General features: G+C 47.4%; 2 protein-coding genes across 2 annotated transcripts in view; one reads left to right on the forward strand and one right to left on the reverse strand.

Annotated features, from left to right (window-relative positions):
- LOC137562152 (uncharacterized) overlaps window positions 1-9,961 on the reverse strand; it is a 42,082-nt gene extending 32,121 nt beyond the window's left edge. Inside the window, exon 1 of the mRNA XM_068273484.1 lies at window positions 9,233-9,961. The gene's annotated coding sequence lies outside the window, so the exon portion shown is untranslated. The remainder of the gene's footprint in view (window positions 1-9,232) is intronic.
- Window positions 9,683-19,499, forward strand: ALKBH7 (alkB homolog 7). The gene is made up of 4 exons (XM_068274202.1): window positions 9,683-10,005; window positions 13,801-13,974; window positions 16,400-16,524; window positions 19,220-19,499. The coding sequence occupies exons 1-4, from the start codon at window positions 9,709-9,711 to the stop codon at window positions 19,341-19,343; spliced, it is 720 nt and encodes a 239-aa protein (XP_068130303.1). The 5' UTR covers window positions 9,683-9,708; the 3' UTR covers window positions 19,344-19,499.
- Window positions 19,500-21,603: the final 2,104 nt, after the last annotated feature.

The following is a 21,603-nucleotide window of genomic DNA, read 5'->3' on the forward strand; positions in this document are numbered from 1 at the left end:
AGCGTTTTGTCTGAGCGGTTTGCAAGCGGATTCATGCGCGTTTTCGGTCACGTTTTGCAACAGTGTATTTTTTTGCTCAGCGGTTGTGTAGCGTTTTGCGTTTTGCGTTTTTATCCTGATTGGTCCTGTGAATTATTTTTAATTTTGTTACAGTGTGCTGAACCGCAAAACGCTAGCAAAACCGCTCAGTTTAGGTTTTGCTGAGCGTTTCTGCTAGCGTTTCAATACTTTACATTGAAGCGCTAACGCTCCCAAAATGCTGCAGGCCCTGCGTTTGCGTTTCTGGGAAACGCAAACGCTCCTGTGGAAGTTGCCCCATCCATTAACATCAGCTGAGCGTTTTGGCAAAACGCTAGCGTATCGCAGCGCTGCCAAAATGCTCAAAAAACCGCTCTTGTGGGTTCCAGCCCTTATTCTGCTAATCTTTGATGGTCCTGGACTGCATTAAGGCCTCCCTCACATTGGGTGTGTTCAGAAACATGTAAAAGCAAATGATAACGCGTGCGTTGGTTCATGCATTTCAGTGCACTTTTTTTAACCATGTTTTTCTTATTGTAGCGGTTGCAGTTCTCAATAAGATTTGTTTTCATATGAAAATGTATTTTTTTTTCCATTAGGGGTAAAAAACGCATGCACTTCTATGCGCTAAAAAGGTTCACCCATTCAGTTGCATTGATGTGCGCTTTACAGCTAAGCACACAGAAATGCATGCAACACTACGTTTTTGTAACGCTGCTCAACGCAGCGCATAGATGTGAACCAGGCACATTTATTTTACATGGGAAAATCAATACCTTGCTAATCGCACAGTGCAATGCGCTGTGAAAAGCGCACAGAAAGGGCCCTGATGTGAACGAGTCCTAGGGCCTCTTTTCCACGGGCAATTGATAGGCAGTGAAATGCCTCTCAGGGCCCGTTTCCACTAGAGCGAATCTGCATGAGTTTCCTGCATGCAGATTTGCATAGACAATACAAGTGGATGGGGCTGTTTCCACTTGTCAGGATTTCTGAGCGGTTTTTTCTGTGCAGAAAAAATCTGCACGGCAGAGCCATCAGAATTCGCATACCGCACACCGCTATGCGATTCGCATACAATGTATTTAATAGGAAATTTGCATGCGGTTTTGGTATGCGAATTTTCATGTGAATTTGCATACGATTTCGCATAGAAACAATGGAAAAGCACACAGGCACTGCCATGGTTAAATTCGCATACATAGTCATCCATGCAAAATCGTATGCGAATTCACATAAAAATTCGCATACAACCGCATGCGAAATTCGCATCCGCATGCAAATTTTTTTCCACTGCAATTCCCACCGCACAAGTGGAAACGGGCCCTTAGTCTATGATATCTTCAGATCTCATACACACCTTGTTTAACAATCATCTTCAGATCAGATTCACCGGGATGAATCTAATGCTGGCCATACAGTGGGAGATCAATTGACCTATCAATTCAAAATAAATGAAAATCGAACCTGAATCCATTTTTTTGCCCATACATTAGGAACGATTTTTGTTCCATTTTTCCACCTTCAATCGATCAGAGGCTATTTTCGATCGAAAAGTAGGCACCCTATTGAATCAGATCAAGTAAAGGTCAATTGAATACATAATGAAAAGCTCTTAATTCTTGTTCCATTGATTGAAATATCCCAACATACTTGATCAATTAATTGCTGCACAGCGACTGCAACAACAAAACATAAGGCATGTACACGTGTCAATTTCCCTTTGTGATCGTTACCTTGCCGCAGTGAAGGGGCTTGCGTATCACAATGAAGCAATGACCGGCTAAATGAGTTTGTTGGGGTGCACACCTGACCCAAGATAATAAGGTTGTTGCTTTATTGGGCTCTATTCATAAAACATTTGGGGCGGAAAAAATTGTGGAGGGAAAATACCGCATTGGTATTTTAGACCTCTGGGTGGTCATTCCTAAAAATCTTGCCAGCTGCGATGCAAGTGCGGAGATCTCCCGCTGAAGGCTGGCGGTAAGCTGTCGGAAGGCATGCGGAAACACTAAAGCCGGCAGAGTCCCTCCGTGCACTGCTCTCTCTGGGAGGTCTGTCCCATTCACTTTCATTTAAATCAAGGGCCTAGCACACTCCTGGCTCAACTCTTACCTGTCTGGACGTTCTTTCATGGTTTCCTATGCCAATACCAACTCCTCTCCACACCCACTGTCTGTGGGAGTACCACAAGGGTCCGTCCTTGGACCCCTCCTCTTTTCCATTTACACCCATGGCCTGGGACAGATAATAAGCTCTTTTGGGTTTCAATATCACCTCTATGCTGATGACACCCAAATTTATTGTTCTGCCCCAGACCTCTCCACACTACTATCAAAAATCCCTGAATGTCTATCCGCTGTATCTACATTTATGTCATCCCGCTTCCTTAAACTCAATATGAGCAAAACGGAGATTGTGATATTTCCACCTTCGCTCTCGGTTCCACCTCCCATTGTCACAATCAATGTAGATAACACCCCAATAGCATCAACCCCCAAAGCTCGTTGCCTAGGGGTAACTCTGGACTCTGAGCTCTCCGTTAAACCACATATTAACACTTTAACTACCTCCTGCTACTTCCATCTCAAAAACATTTCCAGAATCCGTCCCTTCCTTTCACAAGAAGCAACTAAAATGCTTGTGCATGCCCTAATCATCTCCCGTCTTGACTACTGCAACACCCTACTCTGTGGACTACCAAAAAGCAGACTGGCACCTCTCCAATCCCTACTAAACTCTGCGGTCCGTCTCATCCACCTCTCTTCTAGATCCTCTGAGGCAGCCCCTCTCTGCCAATCCCTCCATTTGCTACCAGTTGCCCAAAGGATCCAGTTTAAAGTTCTCACACTTGCATACAAAGCTCTACACAAGCTATCGCCTCCATACATTTCCTCTTTAATCTCCAGATACCTCCCCGCCCGGACCCTCCGTTCCTCACAGGAGACCCTTTTGTCCTCCAGCCTAGTCACCTCCTCTCACTCTCGCATCCAAGACTTCTCACGGGCTGTCCCTCTCCTTTGGAACTCCCTCCCTCAGCCGATTCGTCATGCTATGAGTCTGGAAAACCTTCAAACGTACTCTGAAAACACACCTGTTCAGACAAGCCTATAATTTGCTATAGGCAGCACTGAAGGCACACTGGCTCACCCACTAATCCTTGTGTTTCCTTCCCTTTTGTTTCCTCCCCACTACCCTCTAGATTGTAAGCTCGCAAGGGCAGAGACCTCCTCCTAGTGTTTCTCATACTGCTGTTATTTTAACATATGTACATGTACCAACTACATATCAACTATGTACTGTATTTGGTGTCGTATAAGACGCACTTTTTCTCCCCAAAAAGTGGGGAGAAAAAGTCCCTGCATCTTATACGGCAAAGGCAGGGAATCCCCGACTTACGAACGCCCGCCGATACGAACCGCTGCCATCGGGGATTCCCTGCCTTTGTCCCCGCTGTGCCTGGCTTCCCCCCTGATGCGTCTCCTCCCTCCCCCTTGTGTCTCTGTGCCCCCCCCCCGTGCGAGCAGTGGCAACAGCTTACCTCCTCCATCTTGCCCGTGGCGATTGAAGACATCCGGCTTCTGCGTGAGGCTTCCTCCAGTGTCGGGCTTCTAATGACGCGTCATTAGAAGCCCGACACTAGAGGAAGCGACACGGAGAAGCCGGATGTCTTCAATCGCCGCGGGCAAGATGGAGGAGGTAAGCTGCTGCCGCTGTTTGCACTGGGGGGGGGGGGGGGGCACAGAGACACAAGGGGAGGGAGGAGACGCAGGCAGGGACACGAGCCAGGCACAGCGGGGACACGAGCCAGGAACAGCGGGGACTCGGGGGCTTACAGGACACAGGGGGCAGACAAGAAGACACAGGGGGCTAACAGGAGGACGCAGGGGGCTAACAGGAGGACAAAGGGGGCAGACCAGAAGATACAGGGGGCTAACAGGAGGACACAGGGGACTAACAGGAGGACAAAGGGGGCTAACAGGAGGACACAGGGGGCAGACAAAAAGATACAGGGGGCTAACAGGAGGACACAGGGGGCAGACAAGAAGACACAGGGGGCTAACAGGAGGACACAGGGGGCTAACAGGAGGACACAGGGGGCTAACAGGAGGACAAAGGGGGCTAACAGGAGGACACAGGGGGCAGACAAGAAGATACAGGGGGCTAACATGAGGACACGGGGCAGACAAGAAGACACAGGGGGCTAACAGGAGGACACAGGGGGCTGACAGGAGGACACAGGGGGCTGACAGGAGGTCACAGGGGGCTGACAGGAGGTCACAGGGGGGGGGGGTCCAGGACATGGGAGGACACAGGGGGGAGTCCAGGACATGGGAGGACAAGGGGGTCACACCAGAGGACACAGGGAGGAGACATGGGGCATACAGGAGGACACATGAGGAACATAGGAGGACACCATTTGGGGGAGAACATGTACAAGACGCTCCTGATATATAGACGCTCCAGACCAGGTTTCGATTATTTTTTTCCCTGATTTTTGCCCTCTAAACCTGGGTGTGTCTTATATGGCGGAGCGTCTTATACGGCGAAAAATACAGTATGTATCTGTATTTATTCTATTCAATGTCATGACTGTACAGTGTCTTGTATTTCTTATGTATATTTGTTCCCCATTATTTGTTTGTATTATGTACAGAGCTACGGAAGATGCTGGCGCTATATAAATAATAAAAAAAATAAAATAATAATAATAGCAGTTTCAAGTACCCCCCCTCCTATATATATATATATATATATATATATATATATATACACAAATATAGCAAAACCTACCACCCATAAAAAGCCTAATTGGTGGCGGAAAAAAACAAGGTATAGATCATTTGGTTGTGATAAGTAGCTATAAAGTTATTGGTAAATGAAAGGGAGGGGTGCTGAAATGTAAAAACTGCCTAAGTCCATAAGGGCTCTTTCACATCTGCGCAAACTTTGAGCGTTTTGACCCAACGCTAAAGTTTGCGTTAACCAAGGTAAAATGAAAGTCCATAGACTAATTTTACCTTTCACACCCGACGCTGCGTTTTGGTACGTTGCGGTTGTGACGCACCCAGGCGCAGTTTTTCGTCCAACGCACCCGGGAGACGGCGTTTTTCGTTGGGATCAATTAATAGCTACCGCCGCTGATTGCGTCGCACCGTAGATACCCGACGACACGCCGCAGGCTATCAACGCGTGCAGGAGAATGGCTCCTGCACGCGTTGTCTAATGTGAAAGAGCCCTTAGTGGGAAAACCCCTCAGTAGTGAACTGGTTAATTATATAAACATACAAAAAACGCATGGCATTCTGCACTGCCTAGTGAGCTCCCAGCCTTAAGGCCTTGTTCACATTGTGTTCCGTTCGCGTGGCCGTTAGCGTTGGGCGGTTTTTGACGCATTTTTTTTTATTCCTGGCGCTTGGGTGGGCAATTGGTTTTTGTGCTAAGCAGTTTTCTAAGCGTTTTTCCCAAGCTGTTTTGTAATTTACTTCCTGACGCAGGTCAGGATGTGAACTCTTTGACCCGAAAAAGAATAAATACAATTTATTTATTCTTAAAGGGAAGGTTCGGGGAGGGCTGTAAAAAAATAAAAATCAAAATCCACTTACCTGGGGCTTCCTCCAGCCCGTGGCAGGCAGGAGGTGCCCTCGCCGCCGCTCCGCAGGCTCCCGGTGGCCTCCGGTGACCGACCCGACCTGGCCAGGCCGGCTGCCAGGTCGGGCTCTTCTGCGCTCCAAATGCCGGCACTTCTGAGTCCCACGCGGACGCGCTGACGTCATCGGACGTCCGCCGGGCTGTACTGCGCAGGCGCAGAACTACTGCGCCGGCGCAGAACTACTGCGCCTGCGCAGTACAGCCCGGCGGACGTCCGATGAAGTCAGCGCGTCCGCGTGGGACGCAGAAGTGCCGGCATTTGGAGCGCAGAAGAGCCCGACCTGGCAGCCGGCCTGGCCAGGTCGGGTCGGCCACCGGAGGCCACCGGGAGCCTGCGGAGCGGCGGCGAGGGCACCTCCTGCCTGCCACGGGCTGGAGGAAGCCCCAGGTAAGTGGATTTTGATTTTTATTTTTTTACAGCCCTCCCCGAACCTTCCCTTTAAAAACGCAACGCAATCGCTGCACAAAGCCTTTTCCTACACCTTACATTGAGGCGGAATCACCTCAAAAATGGCCCATGCAGCGCTTCTATAAGTGGATCGGAAACTAACCTCTCAGATGAGAACTCTGTCATAGAGAATCATTGCAAAAGTGTTCTTAGAGCGATTTTGAAAATCGCCCACGTTTGAAAAAAGGGCAAAAACGCCCTTAGTGTGAACGAGCCCTTAAGCCTCATCTACACGCGTAGATGAGGTGGAGATGTGGCTTATCAATCGAGCCGCTGATGCGGCTCGATTGATAAGATCCGACAGGACGGATCTCCCCACCGCCGATTCCCTGCTCGCTCCCCGCGAGGGGACAATGGCAGGGAATCGAGCGGAAGATAAGCGGCGCCGGTGGGGACGAGCGGGGAATCGGATCCGGCACACGGCTCGATAGCCGTGTAGATGAGGCTTTAGAGGAGCTCTCAAAAAGTTGCTGCTATGCTTCTGTGGTTTAGCCTTCATTCTGAAATGATTGTATCATCGAATTGCTGAAAAAATAAAATACTAATCGTGCAAATCTATTGAAGACAGTGCTAGATTGCTTCCTGATTTGCAGAACTGTATGTAGGAAACACTGCTAATGACTGAGGTGGTATATAGGTAGACAAGACAAATAACATTTATATTGCGCTTTTCTCCTGGTGGACTCAAAGCGCCAGAGCTGCAGCCACTAGGAAGCGGTGGTGCAATTGGTAACAGCAGGCTTTGGGCGCTGGTAAGTATAAATATGGCCCTGCTAGATCCAGGCTTCTGTAGTTCGGTCCTGAGTCATACTTGAAAATGTTTTAGTGTATATGTGTGGTCTAGTACAATAAACAGTATGACTCCATTCTAAAAATGCAATTTGTTTGGCTATTATGATCCTCTGAATCAAAAACCTTCTGGATATGGATGGTCAATAAGATTAAAATCATTATGAGTTGATGTATATTTATGTAGTTAGACAATTGACTAAATTCTGCAACAGGTGCACCTAAAGGGGCCCATACACCTAACGATTTTCCCGCCGATATACGGCCGACTCGATCACAGTGATCGAATCAGCTGTGAAATCGCCGCGCACACCGCTGACAGAACGATCGATTTCCATCCGAAATCGATCGTTCCCGTCGATCCGTCCGTGCAGAAGATTTTTCACGATCGCCGGCGGGTCGGGAGTGCGTCAATAGCGGCGTTTGAATGACCGACGACCGGCGCAATACAGCGGGTATCCATTACCTGTTCGGGCCGGCGCGAGTCCCCTGGTCCCCGCTGTCTTCTTTCCGCGCTGGGTTCCGGACCGGCTGCAGCTACACAGAACTTCCTGTCCCGGCAGGAAGTTTAAACAGTAGAGCGCCCTCTACTGTTTAAACTTCCCCTGGACAGGAAGTTCAGTAGCTGCAGGAACGGTCTGGAGCACGGAGCGGAGAAGAAGACAGCCGGCCGGAACAGGTAATGTATGCAGGGGGGGGGGGGGGGTGGCAGCAGCGGCAGCTCCACAGATTGTGATCGGTTTCAGGCTGAAATCGATTCACAATCTGTTTGCAGTAAAGGTCACCATACGATCCTTCTCTGATCAGGTTCGATCAGAGAGGGATCTATCTGTTGGTCGAATCTGATGGCAAATCGACCAGTGTATGGCCACCTTAAGATAAAAAAAAGAAAGAGAAAGGAAAAGTTAAAGAGAATCTGTACTCTAATATTTTTACAATTATAGTATACCATTCTATTCCTTATTTTCTCCTGTGCCCCTCTGTGCTGTTTCTGCCACTCCCTGCTGCAATCCTGGTTTGTAATGAACAGTTTTAGGCAGTGTTTACAAACAAAAGACTGGCTTCTAACCAAAGTATCATAGGCTGAGAACTAGCTTACTGTGTGACTCATGCAGAGCTTGGAAGGGGTGTGTAAAACTTCTGCCAATGACAAGCAGTGCTGCACATTCCACACTTTCCAGCCTCAGCCCGACAGAGGAAAGGAGATAAGATTTATTACAGAGACAGTGCAAGTAGGAAATGCTGCAGTAAGACAGGACACATTAGAACAGGTATAGGAACTTATAGCATAGAAGAAATAAGGCTTAACATTTTGTTACAGAGTCTCTTTAAGGTGGCCATACACTTTAGGGGCCCATACACTCAGCCGATTTTCTGGCCGACCGATCGATCGATCGCAAATCGGTTGGCCAATCGACCGATCGATGGCCGATTTCGATGGATTTCGATGGATTTCCATCGAACTGGCAGGGTGGAAAATTTAGGTCGATCTGATGAGATTGCTTATCAGTTTGCATTGGCCTTAATGGAAATCTGATGGCAAAAAAATGCCATCAGATCGAATTTCAATAGATTTCAAACTGAAATCTATTGGAATTCTATCCTGGTAAAAAATGTTCTAAAAACGCATCAGATAGATCATCAGATGCATTTCTTATCTATCTGCTGCCAATCTGACGAGTGTATGGGCACCTTTATAGATTTGCAGCAGATTCGACCATCAGATTTCTGGCAGATGCCTGTCAAGTCCAATCCGACAGGAATCTATCTGATGTGTGCCATACACTAGGAACAGATTTCAGAATGAAATCGATCTAAATGCATTATTGGACCATTAAATCCAATGCAACTCTATGGACCATCGATCTGCTGCCAGCAGCAAATCGAGCGAATGGGGAATCTGATAGAATCAATTTCTGATCGATCGATGGCTGAAATCGCCAGTTTATGGGCCCCTTTAGATTCCTTAGTAGAGCGAAGCCTCTAGTGTAGATAATCCAGAGACTTTCATCATTCTCCTGGCCCCCAATGGTCCCTGCACTGTACAGACGCGATGATGGCCCACACCTGTGCATGGTTTTTTCCTCTGTTCACAAGCTCCGTGCTACTGCGCTGGGGCGGGTCATTGCATCTGCGCAGTGCAGCTGTGCTCATCCACAGACTGGAGCGCAGCCGCAAAGAGGGTCAGGCGAGCAGTAAATAGGCTGGGGAAGGATGGAAGAAGCCTCTGGATTATTTATCCAGGGGCTTCCCTCTACTCTAGTAATTATCTACCTTTTGCTGTTTTTTGTAACAAGTTTACAGTGGCGCAGTGGATAGCGCTCTCACCTTTCACATCCCAGCCAGGGCACTATCTGTACGGAATTTGTTTGTTTTTCCCATTTCTGTGTGGGTTTTCTCTGGACACTCTGGTTTCCTTACACATCCCAAAGACATACAAATGAGTTAATTGGCTGCCCGCAAATTGGCCCTAGACTACCATATATACAGTACACGATACATACATAGACATAGGACTTTGTGGTAGGGATTAGATTGTGAGCCCCTCTGAGGGCCCGTTCAGTGACAATACCATATCTGTACAGCGCCGCGGAAGATGTCAGCGCTATATAAATATTAATTCAATAACTATTATGTGCATGGCGTGGATTGACCATTCCTGGATCTGCATCACTCACTATCCCAGAGACCGCATGCTGGCTACACAGGCAGCCGCGCACAGCTGTCATTCCCCACAGTCATAAATGTGTCACTTCTCGCCCAGCTGCTGACTGAACTCCCACAATGCACCTCTCGGGGACAAGATGGCGGCGCCCAGCAGAGGTTGCCTTGGTAACATGCGGCCGTGGTTGCGAGTTGTGTGCAGGCCGCAGGGCCCGTGTATCCTCTCCCCCGCCCTGAGTGCCAGGGCCCGGCTCTGCCATGTGGGAGCCCCGCCAGAGAGCCATGTGCTGCCCTCCAGCCCGACCGTGTTCTCCCGCCTGTCCCCCGGTCTCCGCCTGGCCCCGGGCTTCGTTACCGAGGAGGAGGAGGCGGAGCTGTGCCGAGAGCTGGAGCCCGTGCTGAGGAAGAAGCGCTACGAGGCCGGACACTGGGACGATGTGAGGACAGGGGAGGGGATACTCTATGCGGGGTGACTTTTCTGCTGCAGTGGCGTACCTAGGGCATTTGACACCCGCTGCAGGTTATTATAAGACCCCCCCCCCCCAAAAAAAAAGGAGCGGTGTGGCACACTAAGCAGCCACGGTGGGTAATGCCAGGTATAGGTGCTCCCTGTATAGTAAAGTGGGCAGCATTTCACCATAAAATAATCGTAAAGTGGGCAGAATTTCACCAGAAATTAATCGTAAAGTGGGCAGCATTTGACCAGAAATTAATCGTAAAGAGCAGCATTTCACCATAAAATAATCGTAAAGTGGGTAGCATTTCACCAGAAATCGTAAAGTGGGCAGCATTTCACCAGAAAATATTCGTGAAGTGAGAACCATTTCACCAGAAAATAATCGTAAAGTGGGCAGCATTTCACCAGAAAAGAATCGTTATGTGGGCAGCATTCACCAGAAAATAATCATTATGTGGGCAGCATTCACCAGAAAATAATCGTTATGTGGGCAGCATTCACCAGAAAATAGTCGTTATGTGGGCAGCATTCACCAGAAAATAGTCGTTATGTGGGCAGCATTCACCAGAAAATAGTCGTTATGTGGGCAGCATTCACCACAAAATAGTCGTTATGTGGGCAGCATTCACCAGAAAATAGTCGTTATGTGGGGAGCATTCACCAGAAAATAATCGTTATGTGGGGAGCATTCACCAGAAAATAATCGTTATGTGGGCAGCATTCACCAGAAAATAATCGCTATGTGGGGAGCATTTACCAGAAAATAATCGTTATGTGGGCAGCATTCACCATAAAATTGTTATGTGGGCAGCATTCACCAGAAAATAATAGTTATGTGGGAAGCATTCACCAGAAAATAATCGCTATGTGGGGAGTATTCACCAGAAAATAATCGTTATGTGGCAGCATTCACCAGAAAATAAACCTGTAAAAAAAAAAAAATGTACTCACCTGGCCGGCCTCTGACGCGCAGCTCCCTGGCGATCCTCCTGCAGCCAGTGTAAATCTCCCGCGCTGACAGGCAATGAGCAGGGCTACGGGAAGTGGCGCCCGAAGCCCTGTACTGGAGACAGAAATAGTGTCCAGTGCAGGGCTTTGGCAGCCATCTTCCCGTAGCCCTGCTCTGCTTCCGGGAGGCATAGTTCAACACCTGGAGGGTCCCGGGCGGGCAGAAGAGAAGAGAGGCAGAAGGAGGGGACGCAGGTGAGGGAGAGGGGGATCTGTCCCCCCTCCCCGCCGCTGTCCCCTACCCCTCCTTCTAGCGCTGCTCTTCCCCTACCATGGGGGGCTGTGGCAACACCCCCTTGAGTGTCAGTCACCTGGAGCGCCACACCCCCCTGCGCCCAATGGAAGGGACGCCATTGCTGTCGCCTGATGGTGGCCCAGACTTCAGCTACTCCTGCTGGGGGAGGAGCCTGACTACTGCTCTGTAGGAGGAGCCTGACTACTACTTTGGAGGAGAAACCTGACCACTCTGGGGGAGAAGCCTGATTACTTCATTAGGGGTGGGATCTTGACTACTATTCAGTGGGAGGGGCCTGACTACTTCATCGGGGTTGGGAGCCTTACTACTACTCGGTGGGAGGAGCCTATCCACTAATCTGGGGGATGAGCCTGATTACTACTCTGTAGGAGGGGCCTGACTACAGTTCTGGGGTAGGTTCCTGACAAATTGTTTTGAAGAGGAAGGGGGGGGGGGGGGGAGGCTAACTACTTTTCCTGGAATGGAAACCTGACTACTACTCTGGGGAGGAGTCTGAATGCTACTCTGGAGAGGAGCCTGACAACTCTGTGTAGGGAACCTCTGTACTATTTGGGGGAGCATGACTACAGCTCTGTGGGAGGGGCCTGACTACTACTGTGGGGAGGGAGGCTCACTACTAATCTTGGAGCCTGACTACTGCTCTGTGGGAGGAGCGTGACTACTTCCACTGGGGTGGGACCCTGACTACTACTCTGTGAGGATCCTGACTACTTCTACAGGTGCGGGACCCAGACTGCTACTCTGGGGAGGAGGAGCCTGACTACTTGTACTGGGATGGGAGCCTGGCTACTTCTCTTGGGGAGGAGCCTGAGTACTCCTACTGTGGTGGGAGCCTGGCTACAACTCTGGAGGAGGAGCCTGACTACTTCTGGGATGGGAGCTTGACTGCTCTGAGTTTAGAGCTGTACTACCTCTGCGATGGGAGCCTGACTAACTCTACTTGGGTAAGAGTCAGACTACTACTTCTACTATGGAAGGTGGAGAGGAGTTTGCCTACTACTCCTACTGGGATAGGGGAGGGGGTTGACTGCTGCTCCTGATAGAAATGCTGCTCCTATAGGGAGGTGGAACTGACTACTAACCCTACTAGGAGAGCCCTGAGGGTTACTCCTATGTGGGAAAGAGTCTGACTGTATTGAGTCGGAGGCCTGATAAAGGCCTGGGCACAACATCACTTTGCTCTGCAAAGCAGGTTGCCATTGCTTGTACAGCTCTAAAATGCTCTCTGTTGCAGCACTTATCTATTCAACTATGCTAAATGGGACCAGTGGTGTAGCAATAGGGGTTGCATTGGTCTTGACCGCACCGGGGCCCTTGGGCCAGAGGGACCCCATAGGGCCCTCCCACAACTGCAGTATTAGCACTTTATTGGCCCTGTTCTGGTAATAATTACTTTCTATAGAGACTTTGAATGATAATAATCATGAACAAGCTGTTCCCTATCCCCTTCTGGCACCTCTGACACTGTGGATGTCCTTGGCAGATTTTGGTGCACCGTACCAATTGTTATGTATAGAGTGCTTGGGGGGCCCCATGTAAAATTTGCACTGGGGCCCATAGCTCCTTAGCTATGCCACTGAATGGGACAGCTCTGCTTTGCTCGCAAAATGCCTGTAGCTGTGCGTAGTCAGAACACATTTGCAGCGCATTGTGTCCCTACCAGTGGCAAAACTATCACCCCAGCTGCCATAACCCCAACCCTCTGCCCCCCTGCACAAACTACGTGACATACTCCTAAGCCTAAACCAACCACCACCACCCCTCCACCAAACAAACTACCTGTCTGATGTCTAACCCTAACTCCCTCCACCCCCCCAGCAAACTATGTACCTAAGCACCCCCCACCCATGCTATCTACCTGAGGCCTAACCCTAAGCTCCCCATACACACTACATGCCTAACATCCTAACCCCCCTCACACCACCTACATACAGTGTGTGCGGTACACACTACCTGCCTGATGCCTAACCCTAAACAACCACTCCCCTGCCCGCACACTCTACCTGCCTGACCCTAAACTACTACCCCCCCCCCCCCCCTGCCCGCACACACTACCTGCCTGATGCCTAAGCCTAACCTCCCTCCACCCCCCCACAAACTACCTGTCTGACGTGTAGCTCACCCCGCCGCCACCACCAATCCCGCAGCCAAGTTCTTGGGCACCACCATAGGCACCTATAGAAACATCAGCATTGAGCCGTAATTTGGGTGCCCAATAAGTGTACCAGCGCCTGCTATTTATTGGGCACCCAAATTATGGCTCAATGCCAAAATTTCTATGGGCGCCTATGACAGCACCCAAAATTCCGGTGCTAGCAGGCGCCCAATTTGCCTGCTTCCAGTACAGACTACTGCATGCATACCAAACTCTGCATCATTCAGTAGTACATTTTTTTGATGTAGCTAATTGTGAAACTCTATTGTTTGAACTTGCCCTGTGATATCCTATATTTGGGTAGCCAAGTTTCCCAGAATTCATTAGGGGTATTGCTATTGTTTGTCCTTGTACAGGCAATCCATGGGTTCCGAGAGTTGGAGCGTCTGCAGTGGTCTCCAGGATGTACGGCGGTGCTGCAGAGGGTAAGAGAGAAGGCATTTTCTCCTGAGGAGGCCCAGCTGTCTCTCGTCCATGTCCTGGACCTCCAAAAAGAGGGCTACATCAAGCCACATGTGGACAGCGTCAAGGTGAGCTGCTTCCCATACTACACATCCTGGCCCTATAGTACTCTTAACATTTATTTGGCACTGTACTATAAATGTATATAGTCACCAGAAAAATATATAAATAAAATTTGATTAAACCTTATTAGATTTAACTATTTAAAGGACAGCTGTAATGAGAGGGATATGGATGCTGCCATATTTATTTCCTTTTCAACAATACCAGCTTTTTTTTTTTTTAATAAAGGGTAAAGTTACCATTATTTGTTTGTACCTATAAGCCATTAATACGGAACTGAAGACAAGACCAGCATTGTGATAACATTCCCAAGGTCCAGGGATGGAATTTCCACAACATGGAAGACATGAGTAGAAAGGCCATTTAAATACTTTTACGATCCTGAAGTCCCTGCATTTTAAGTTCTAACCGGGAGCACAGCCAGACCAAAGATTGTGGGAGGAAGTAGCAGGAGAGAAAAACAACTGTGTGCTCAGCAAGCAGTCACCAGGCAGCAGTGAGCAGTTGTGAGAGTTTGAGAGGCATTTCACTGCATATCAACTGCCCATGGAAAAGAGTTCTTCGAGAATGGATACTCGTAATGCCGTGTTTGCCCAATTTGCAACCAGTACAATCACTTGTGGGGAAGAACCATACCCACTAGGCCTTTAGACTACAGAGTGGTCGCTTCTCCAAAAGAAAAGATGGAAACACAGCCTACATTTGTTTTCACCGTCCAGTCTTTTTGGCCCAGGGGGAGCTGAATGACGGCCCACCCTGCTGCCACTGAAATTCCAGGCGACCTAATTACTATCCCCTCTCCGAGTCGTAGCAATTCAAGAAGGAGAAGTAATTTGGGGTCTGGCACTCACTGGGACCCTGAACTTCTTGTTCGCGGGGTGCGCATTATAGCAGTGCTGTAATAGCCGTGCCAAACTCAGGCGCTACGCCTCAGAAACACAAGTATCTAGAGTCGCACAAAAATAGATTAAAAAGCTAAAAACTGCTTAAAGAGGAGCTCCAGTGAAAATAATGTACTTTAAAAAGTGCTTCATTTTTACAATAATGATGTATAAATGATTTAGTCAGTGTTTGCCCATTGTAAAATCTTTCCTCTCCCTGATTTACATTCTGATATTAATCACATGGTGACATTTTTACTGCTGGCAGGTGATGTCACTGAAAGGAGATGCTGCTTGGTTGTTTTTTTTTGCAGTTGGAAACAGCTTTTATTTCCCACAATGCAATTAGGCTCCAACAGTGTGATTTCAAAACCATGGCCCTGATATCACACTGTGGGAGTGGTTTTACCACAATATCAGCCATACAGAGTACCCTGATGATCCGTTTGTGGAAAGGAAAAGATTTCTCATGGGTAAGGGGGTATCAGCTACTGATTGGGATGAAGTGCAATTCTTGGTTACGGTTTCTCTTTAAAATAAAGGCGTATGTAGGCCCGCTCCGACAAACATGCAGATCAGATGTTTCTGATGTAGGATTCCACCACGGGGGAGTTTGGCGCAGGTTGAGCCAAATGACACCCCACCCAGCGCTACATACGGTTTACCCTCCCAGTTGTTGCAAGTCAGAGGGAGGTGTAATCGGGGTCTGGTGATCGCTGGATCCCTGAATTACTCTTGCGAGGGGGGTATAGCATAGCACTAGTGCTGTGGCAGCACCCAGCATCGCCACTGAGCAACGGGCACCAAAATGACCTGCTTTGGGAACACCGGGAGCCCTGTGTACTGCAGTATGGTTAGTAGGTATGGGCATGAAGATGTATAGAAATGGCTACTCACAAGTCTGGGTTGCTGTAACAAGCAACCACTGATAATCGCTTGCAGGTAAGTTCTGACCCCCTCAGCCCTGTGAATGTTTCACAGGCGCTGCTCCAGAATAATAACTGTATGATTAAATCATAAAATTGAACCCTCCAATGGGGTGACTGAAACTGGTAGAAGGCAATATATAGAGGTTCTTAAGGATATGTAAAACCATTCAAAAAACGTTTTAAAATGAAGTAACGTGTTGGCCTACTAACATGACGTAGACTAACCTAATGAAGCTTCAAGGCCGCTTCATTAGGTTAGTCCCTTCAGTGCCAACAGCAAAATCTCTAACCCTGCCTACAGGAGGAGAGAGAGACATTGCTGTTGGCAGTGGAGACACTATTCACCTGATGAAGCGACCTTGAAGCTGCAAAATGTGTTGTCCACTGTGCTGAACATTTTTTTCTTTGAAATATTACGTGATACTAATTCACAAAGGTAGGCCAACACATATAGTACCTTAATTTTTTTTTTATTTTTTTTTTTTTTTTTTACTTTTTTTTTTTTTTAAATAGTTTTACATATCCTTGGGTGTCTCCAGCTATTGCCTTCTATCTGACTGTGTTGTATGGTATAAGATGGGGTTGCATGATAATGCTGTTGATAACCTGTCGTCCTCCAGTTCTGCGGCAGCACCATCGCCGGACTCTGCCTCCTCTCCAGCAGCATCATGAGGCTGGCATGCGTCCAGAATCCTGAGGAACGAGCCGACCTGTTGCTGCCCCGACGTTGCCTGTATATAATCAGGTAAGCAGAGACTAAAAGCATCCTGCAATTATGCATGGGCTTACACTAAACTCACACTTACTATATACTTTAAAAGATGGGGCACTATTTGAATGTTCTTGCAATTGTTTAGCTGGCTGCAAACTGAAATGATTTGTGGGGTTTTTTTTTGTTTTTTTATAACAATAAATTACAAAATGGCTTGTATATGTTTTCTGCAAATTAAGGGAGGTCCTGTGTATGTCCAGCCCAGTAACATCCCAGTAACTCCCGATTTTCCTTCATGGGTACCCTGTTTCCGCATAATTAAGACATCCCCAAAAAGTAAGCCCCAGCAGGAATTTCGAGCATGCTCGAAATATAAGTCCTGCCCTGAATGTAAGCCCTAGCGGCAGTAAGTGGAAAAAGCATGGCAACTTGTGTTATTACTGGAGCCATGGTCTCAGGGGCGGGACCATGGCTCCATTATTGGGCCAATCAATGCACTCACTGCTAAACCTGCATTGCTCTGTCACCCCTTGACAAATCCGCATTGCAACAGAATGTATTGTTAGCCAACAGGCTAACTACAGCCCATAAACCAATGTAAAGGAGGACTGTGCTCCTCCTCTGTCCGTCACTTTTTAGCACTCTGCAATTGAAAAAGTATTAATAAGTAGGTGAAAAAGCAATCTCAAAATTATTTTGAGTATTTTGCTTGCTTGCAGGTGGTTTGAGGCCCCTTTTACACTTGCATCGCAAGTATGTGTTGCGTTACCCGGATTTACCGCAGTGTAACCCAACGGCAATGCGAGTCAGTGGGGCCTTTTACACATACTGCGATGTGCTGCACCTGCTGCAATCCCAACGCACAGCCTGCAGTGTGTTACTGCAAGCACCGGGCTTAAAGAGAATCTGTATTGTTAAAATCGCACAAAAGTAAACATACCAGTGTGTTAGGGGACATCTCCTATTACCTTCTGTCACAATTTCGCTGCTCCCCGCCGCATTAAAAGTAGTCAAAAACAGTTTTAAAAAGTTTGTTTATAAACAAACAAAATGGCCACCAAAACAGGAAGTAGATTGATGTACAATATGTCCACACATAGAAAATACATCCATACACAAGCAGGCTGTATACAGCTTTCCTTTTGAATCTCAAAAGATCATTTGTGTGTTTACCTTCTGTCCCCTTCTTCTCTCATGCACTGAACATTACAGGCTTCCTGCAGACAGCTCTGCCTGTGCCTGTGTTTGTAATTCCTCAGTATGTGTCAGCCAGCTACTTTCACAGCCTAACAGAGGAGGATTTTTATCCAGCTCTCTTCTATCACTGATAAGATAGCAGAGACACTGCTGGCTTATGTAAATAAAACACACGCTGGAGTGTGCATAGAGGAACAGACCAGCACGGAAGAGTTGGCAGCCTTCCAGACACAGGCCGACAAGTCTGACAGGGGAAAGATACATTGATTTATTACAGAGACCGTGATAGTACAAAGTGCTGCAGTGAGCCAGAACAGATTAGAATAGGTTTAGGAACTTGTAGGATGGTAGAAAAAACGTTGTAATTTTTGTTACAGAGTCACTTTAACACACGGTGCTTGGGGTAATGGAAGTGAATGGGCAATGCAGTAAGTGTGAACGACAGAGTGCAGTGTGTCGACAGGAATCCCAGTGACGTACTTCCTGTCTAGCAGGGAGTATGTCACTGAGAAGGGGGTGGAGCTATGCATATGACTCGGTTGGTGCACTCTGCTGCAGGGTCATATGTTTAACAACTGGGAGGGAGAAGGTGCCCCCAAAAATAGGTGGTGGTGGATGAACAGTATACAGTATCTATATTATGTGACTATAAAAATAACAAAGAACATAAGTAATAAAAATGGCTTACCTAAAAAGAAGGGGCAAAGCCAATTTCAACAAAAGGTTTATTATTCATCAGACACGATCAATGATAACGCGTTTCACGGAACAAAGTCCGCTTCCTCAGATCAAATACAAAGCTGTGTCTTTATACTGTGTAGACAGTAAGTTCAGAGCGTCTAAAAGATCAGGGTCTTACGTTTGTCATCAGGTGTAAAACCAGCCTACAGAAACATAGGCTCATAAGTTATTTGCTTGTGGGCCTATGTGTCTGTGCAGATCCCAATCCCCGTGGACCGACATCCATCTAGTGTGCATATAGCCCTTTAGAACATTTGTTTATCTAGTTTACAGTCAAATGTGGTCCTTCTGCTGAGTGGAAGAGCTAGGAGGGTTCTGTCATATTGAATAGGATTGGTTGTTCTGGAAGCCCATCTCTGGGCATAATATAATAGTAAAGCCTACAGGGAGGAACGGTTATACCCACTATCCTAGCGAGTGCCCCTCTGGTCTGTGCTGATCTTGGATTGGAGCCCCTCTTCTTGCTATTACTGCTGTCACCATCAGTGAGGTTGTACACCCAGTGATAATTGGGTCGCCACCCTGTCAATCAAGGGGCAAAATCAGTTAATGCTTTGCACATGCCTACAGCTAAGTTAAAAGCAGAGGTCTTCCTTAGCTTGCTAAAGAACTTCCTTCCTTGGAGTCACATACGCTGCACATAGGCTACCTTGAGTTTGTATATGACCTAAAACACACAAACACATACACACACCCTCTCTCTTTCTCTTACTCACTCTCAGTAACAAGTTAGCTGAGTTGAGACAGCTGAGCACTCACAATCCCTGTTCTCTGTCTCGTTTGCTGCCAGCGGTGCCGCTCGCTATGACTTCACTCATGAAATCCTGCGTGACGAGGAATCTTTCTTCAACGGTGAACATGTGGCGCGAGGCCGGCGTATCTCTGTGATCTGCAGGAACCTCCCCGCCAGCTGACACGGTCGCCATGGTGAGAGACTGACGCTATGTCAGAGCTGGACTGTCTGCCTACTACCTCTGTTATCTGCTGCCCCTATGGGATCCCATACCTTCATCACTGAGGATCTCAGCCCCAAGGTCTATGGATTTATATAAATGCTGATGGTGAACAAATGATTTAACTCAAGTTTAATGCTTCGGGCTCAGGTTTTGGTAAACAAGAAAATATTTTCTATGCACCGCAAATGCATTTTAAGTACTGTAGTTGGAAGTAGTCACATGGCTGCTTTGCTAACTTCCTTCCCTCCTTTCCCTTGGCTGACTGATGCATGCCAGACTAGCAGATGTGGAGTTAGGATGGGCACACATTGTACCGTATAAAAAATGGAATTAATTTTCTGTTTATATGGATCAATTTGTTAGAATGGCATCAGACATTAATGTTGCCCCCTTCCCCAAGGATAGATTCCTTACCTTTGCAAGTTGTACCCAGCTGCAAAATTGTGCAAGATGCAAGTCCTGGGAGCGAACACACCAGTGAAGGGGGGGGGGGGGGGGGGGGGTTAGAGAGTCCGCCCATGAGCTATTGATGTAAGGGTGCCAGTTTACATAGTTACATAGTTATTTTGGTTGAAAAAAGACATACGTCCATCGAGTTCAACCAGAGAACAAAGACCAGCCTACTCCCTCACCTATCCCTGTTGATCCAGAGGAAGGCGAAAAAACCCTTACAATTTGTCATTGGCAGTGGAGGAATGTCTTGTATTATTGCAAAAATACTGTCTTTGGCACCTTGATAAATGGAAGACTACCACTCTGAAGCGGCTGCTCCGGTTTAAGCTGTCCTATCTTGGGACATTATACCTAAGTATGCAGCTGTCTGATATGTGTCTTAGTACGAATGCACCACCAATCACGTGGAGAAGCAGATAGTGGAACAGCCAAATGACAATAAAACAATCCTTATAAAAGAATGCCAATTTTTGGGAGCCGCAACCATAACCTCTATAACAGGGGTGTCCAGAGTTCTTCCTAAGGGCAAAATGCTGCCCGCCGAGCTATTTACAGTGGCCCCCAAAGCCCTTGTGAGATTAAATTAAATTGTATGCAGCATGTGGGCCGTTGCTGTGGCGCTGCATGCATCAATTTTTAGGGCCAACCTGTGTCATTACTGTCTTCCCGTCCGCTCTCCTGTAGTCCCAAAGGTATTTAGTATAGAACTATAAACAAATGGCTGCTAGACTTTATACTCCATATACACTGGAAAATGTCAGCCTTTTTTTGTATTCCTATAGTGATTACTGTGCCAGCAGCAGCCACTCACTAGCAGATGCCACTTTGCTAGCAACAGCCACTCACTAGCAGATGCCACTATGCTAGCAACAGCCACTCACTAGCAGCCACCAGTGCACACTGAAGGGAACATGCTGACAGCACAAATGGTATATGGTTTATTTCCCGTAGAAATGCTTTATTTGACAAAACTATAATAGGCATGCTGTACCTAGGGGCAATCAGAAAAAGTGTGTTTCACTTTGCTAATTCGGTTCCCCTGGCTATCTCAAGACCGGTGATATGGACACCCCTGCCGAGTGGGGTTGGTATTTTCCCACATGTTATACTAGTGGTTGCTACCCGGACTTGTGAGTATCCACTTACCGTATATACTCGGATATAAGTCGACTTCGTGTATAAGTCGACCCCACTATTTGACCCTCTTAAGCTGGAATTTTTTAATAACTCAAGTATAAGTCTATCTAGCAAAGTTAATGGCTGCACAGTAGACTTGAAGCCTTGCACAAGACATAATGAAAACATAGAGAAATGCAAACTGTATGTATTAAGAGAGTTTAGCCTGTCTAATCCCTACTCATCTGTGTCTAATAACAAGTTGTAATTTGATCTCTTCTCTGTGTCACCTGACAAGGCAGATAAACTCATTTGAAAGCACAGGATGTTAACAATATGCCTGCTTCCATGAAAGCAGGACGTAGACACACTACAGCTGATACAAATTCTGCAATTCATCTGCAAACAAAAGGCATTTTTCTTTTAAAGGATATCATGCTATTGCATATCTTTTAGAGCAGAGAGAAAGATCTGAGATCAGGTCTGCTTTAAACAATAAACCCTTCCCAGAGCCCCAGCAGCCAGCATCTCTCTATCCCTCCCCACAGTGCTAAATCACCTGCAACACACTGAAAATCCCCCCTCCCTCCCAGCACAACTCTGTAATGTTATGCGCTGGGAAGGCAGCTTCTTTCTGTCCCCTTCCCCG

This window comes from Hyperolius riggenbachi, chromosome 3, assembly GCF_040937935.1.
Source record: "Hyperolius riggenbachi isolate aHypRig1 chromosome 3, aHypRig1.pri, whole genome shotgun sequence".
NCBI lineage: Eukaryota > Metazoa > Chordata > Amphibia > Anura > Hyperoliidae > Hyperolius > Hyperolius riggenbachi.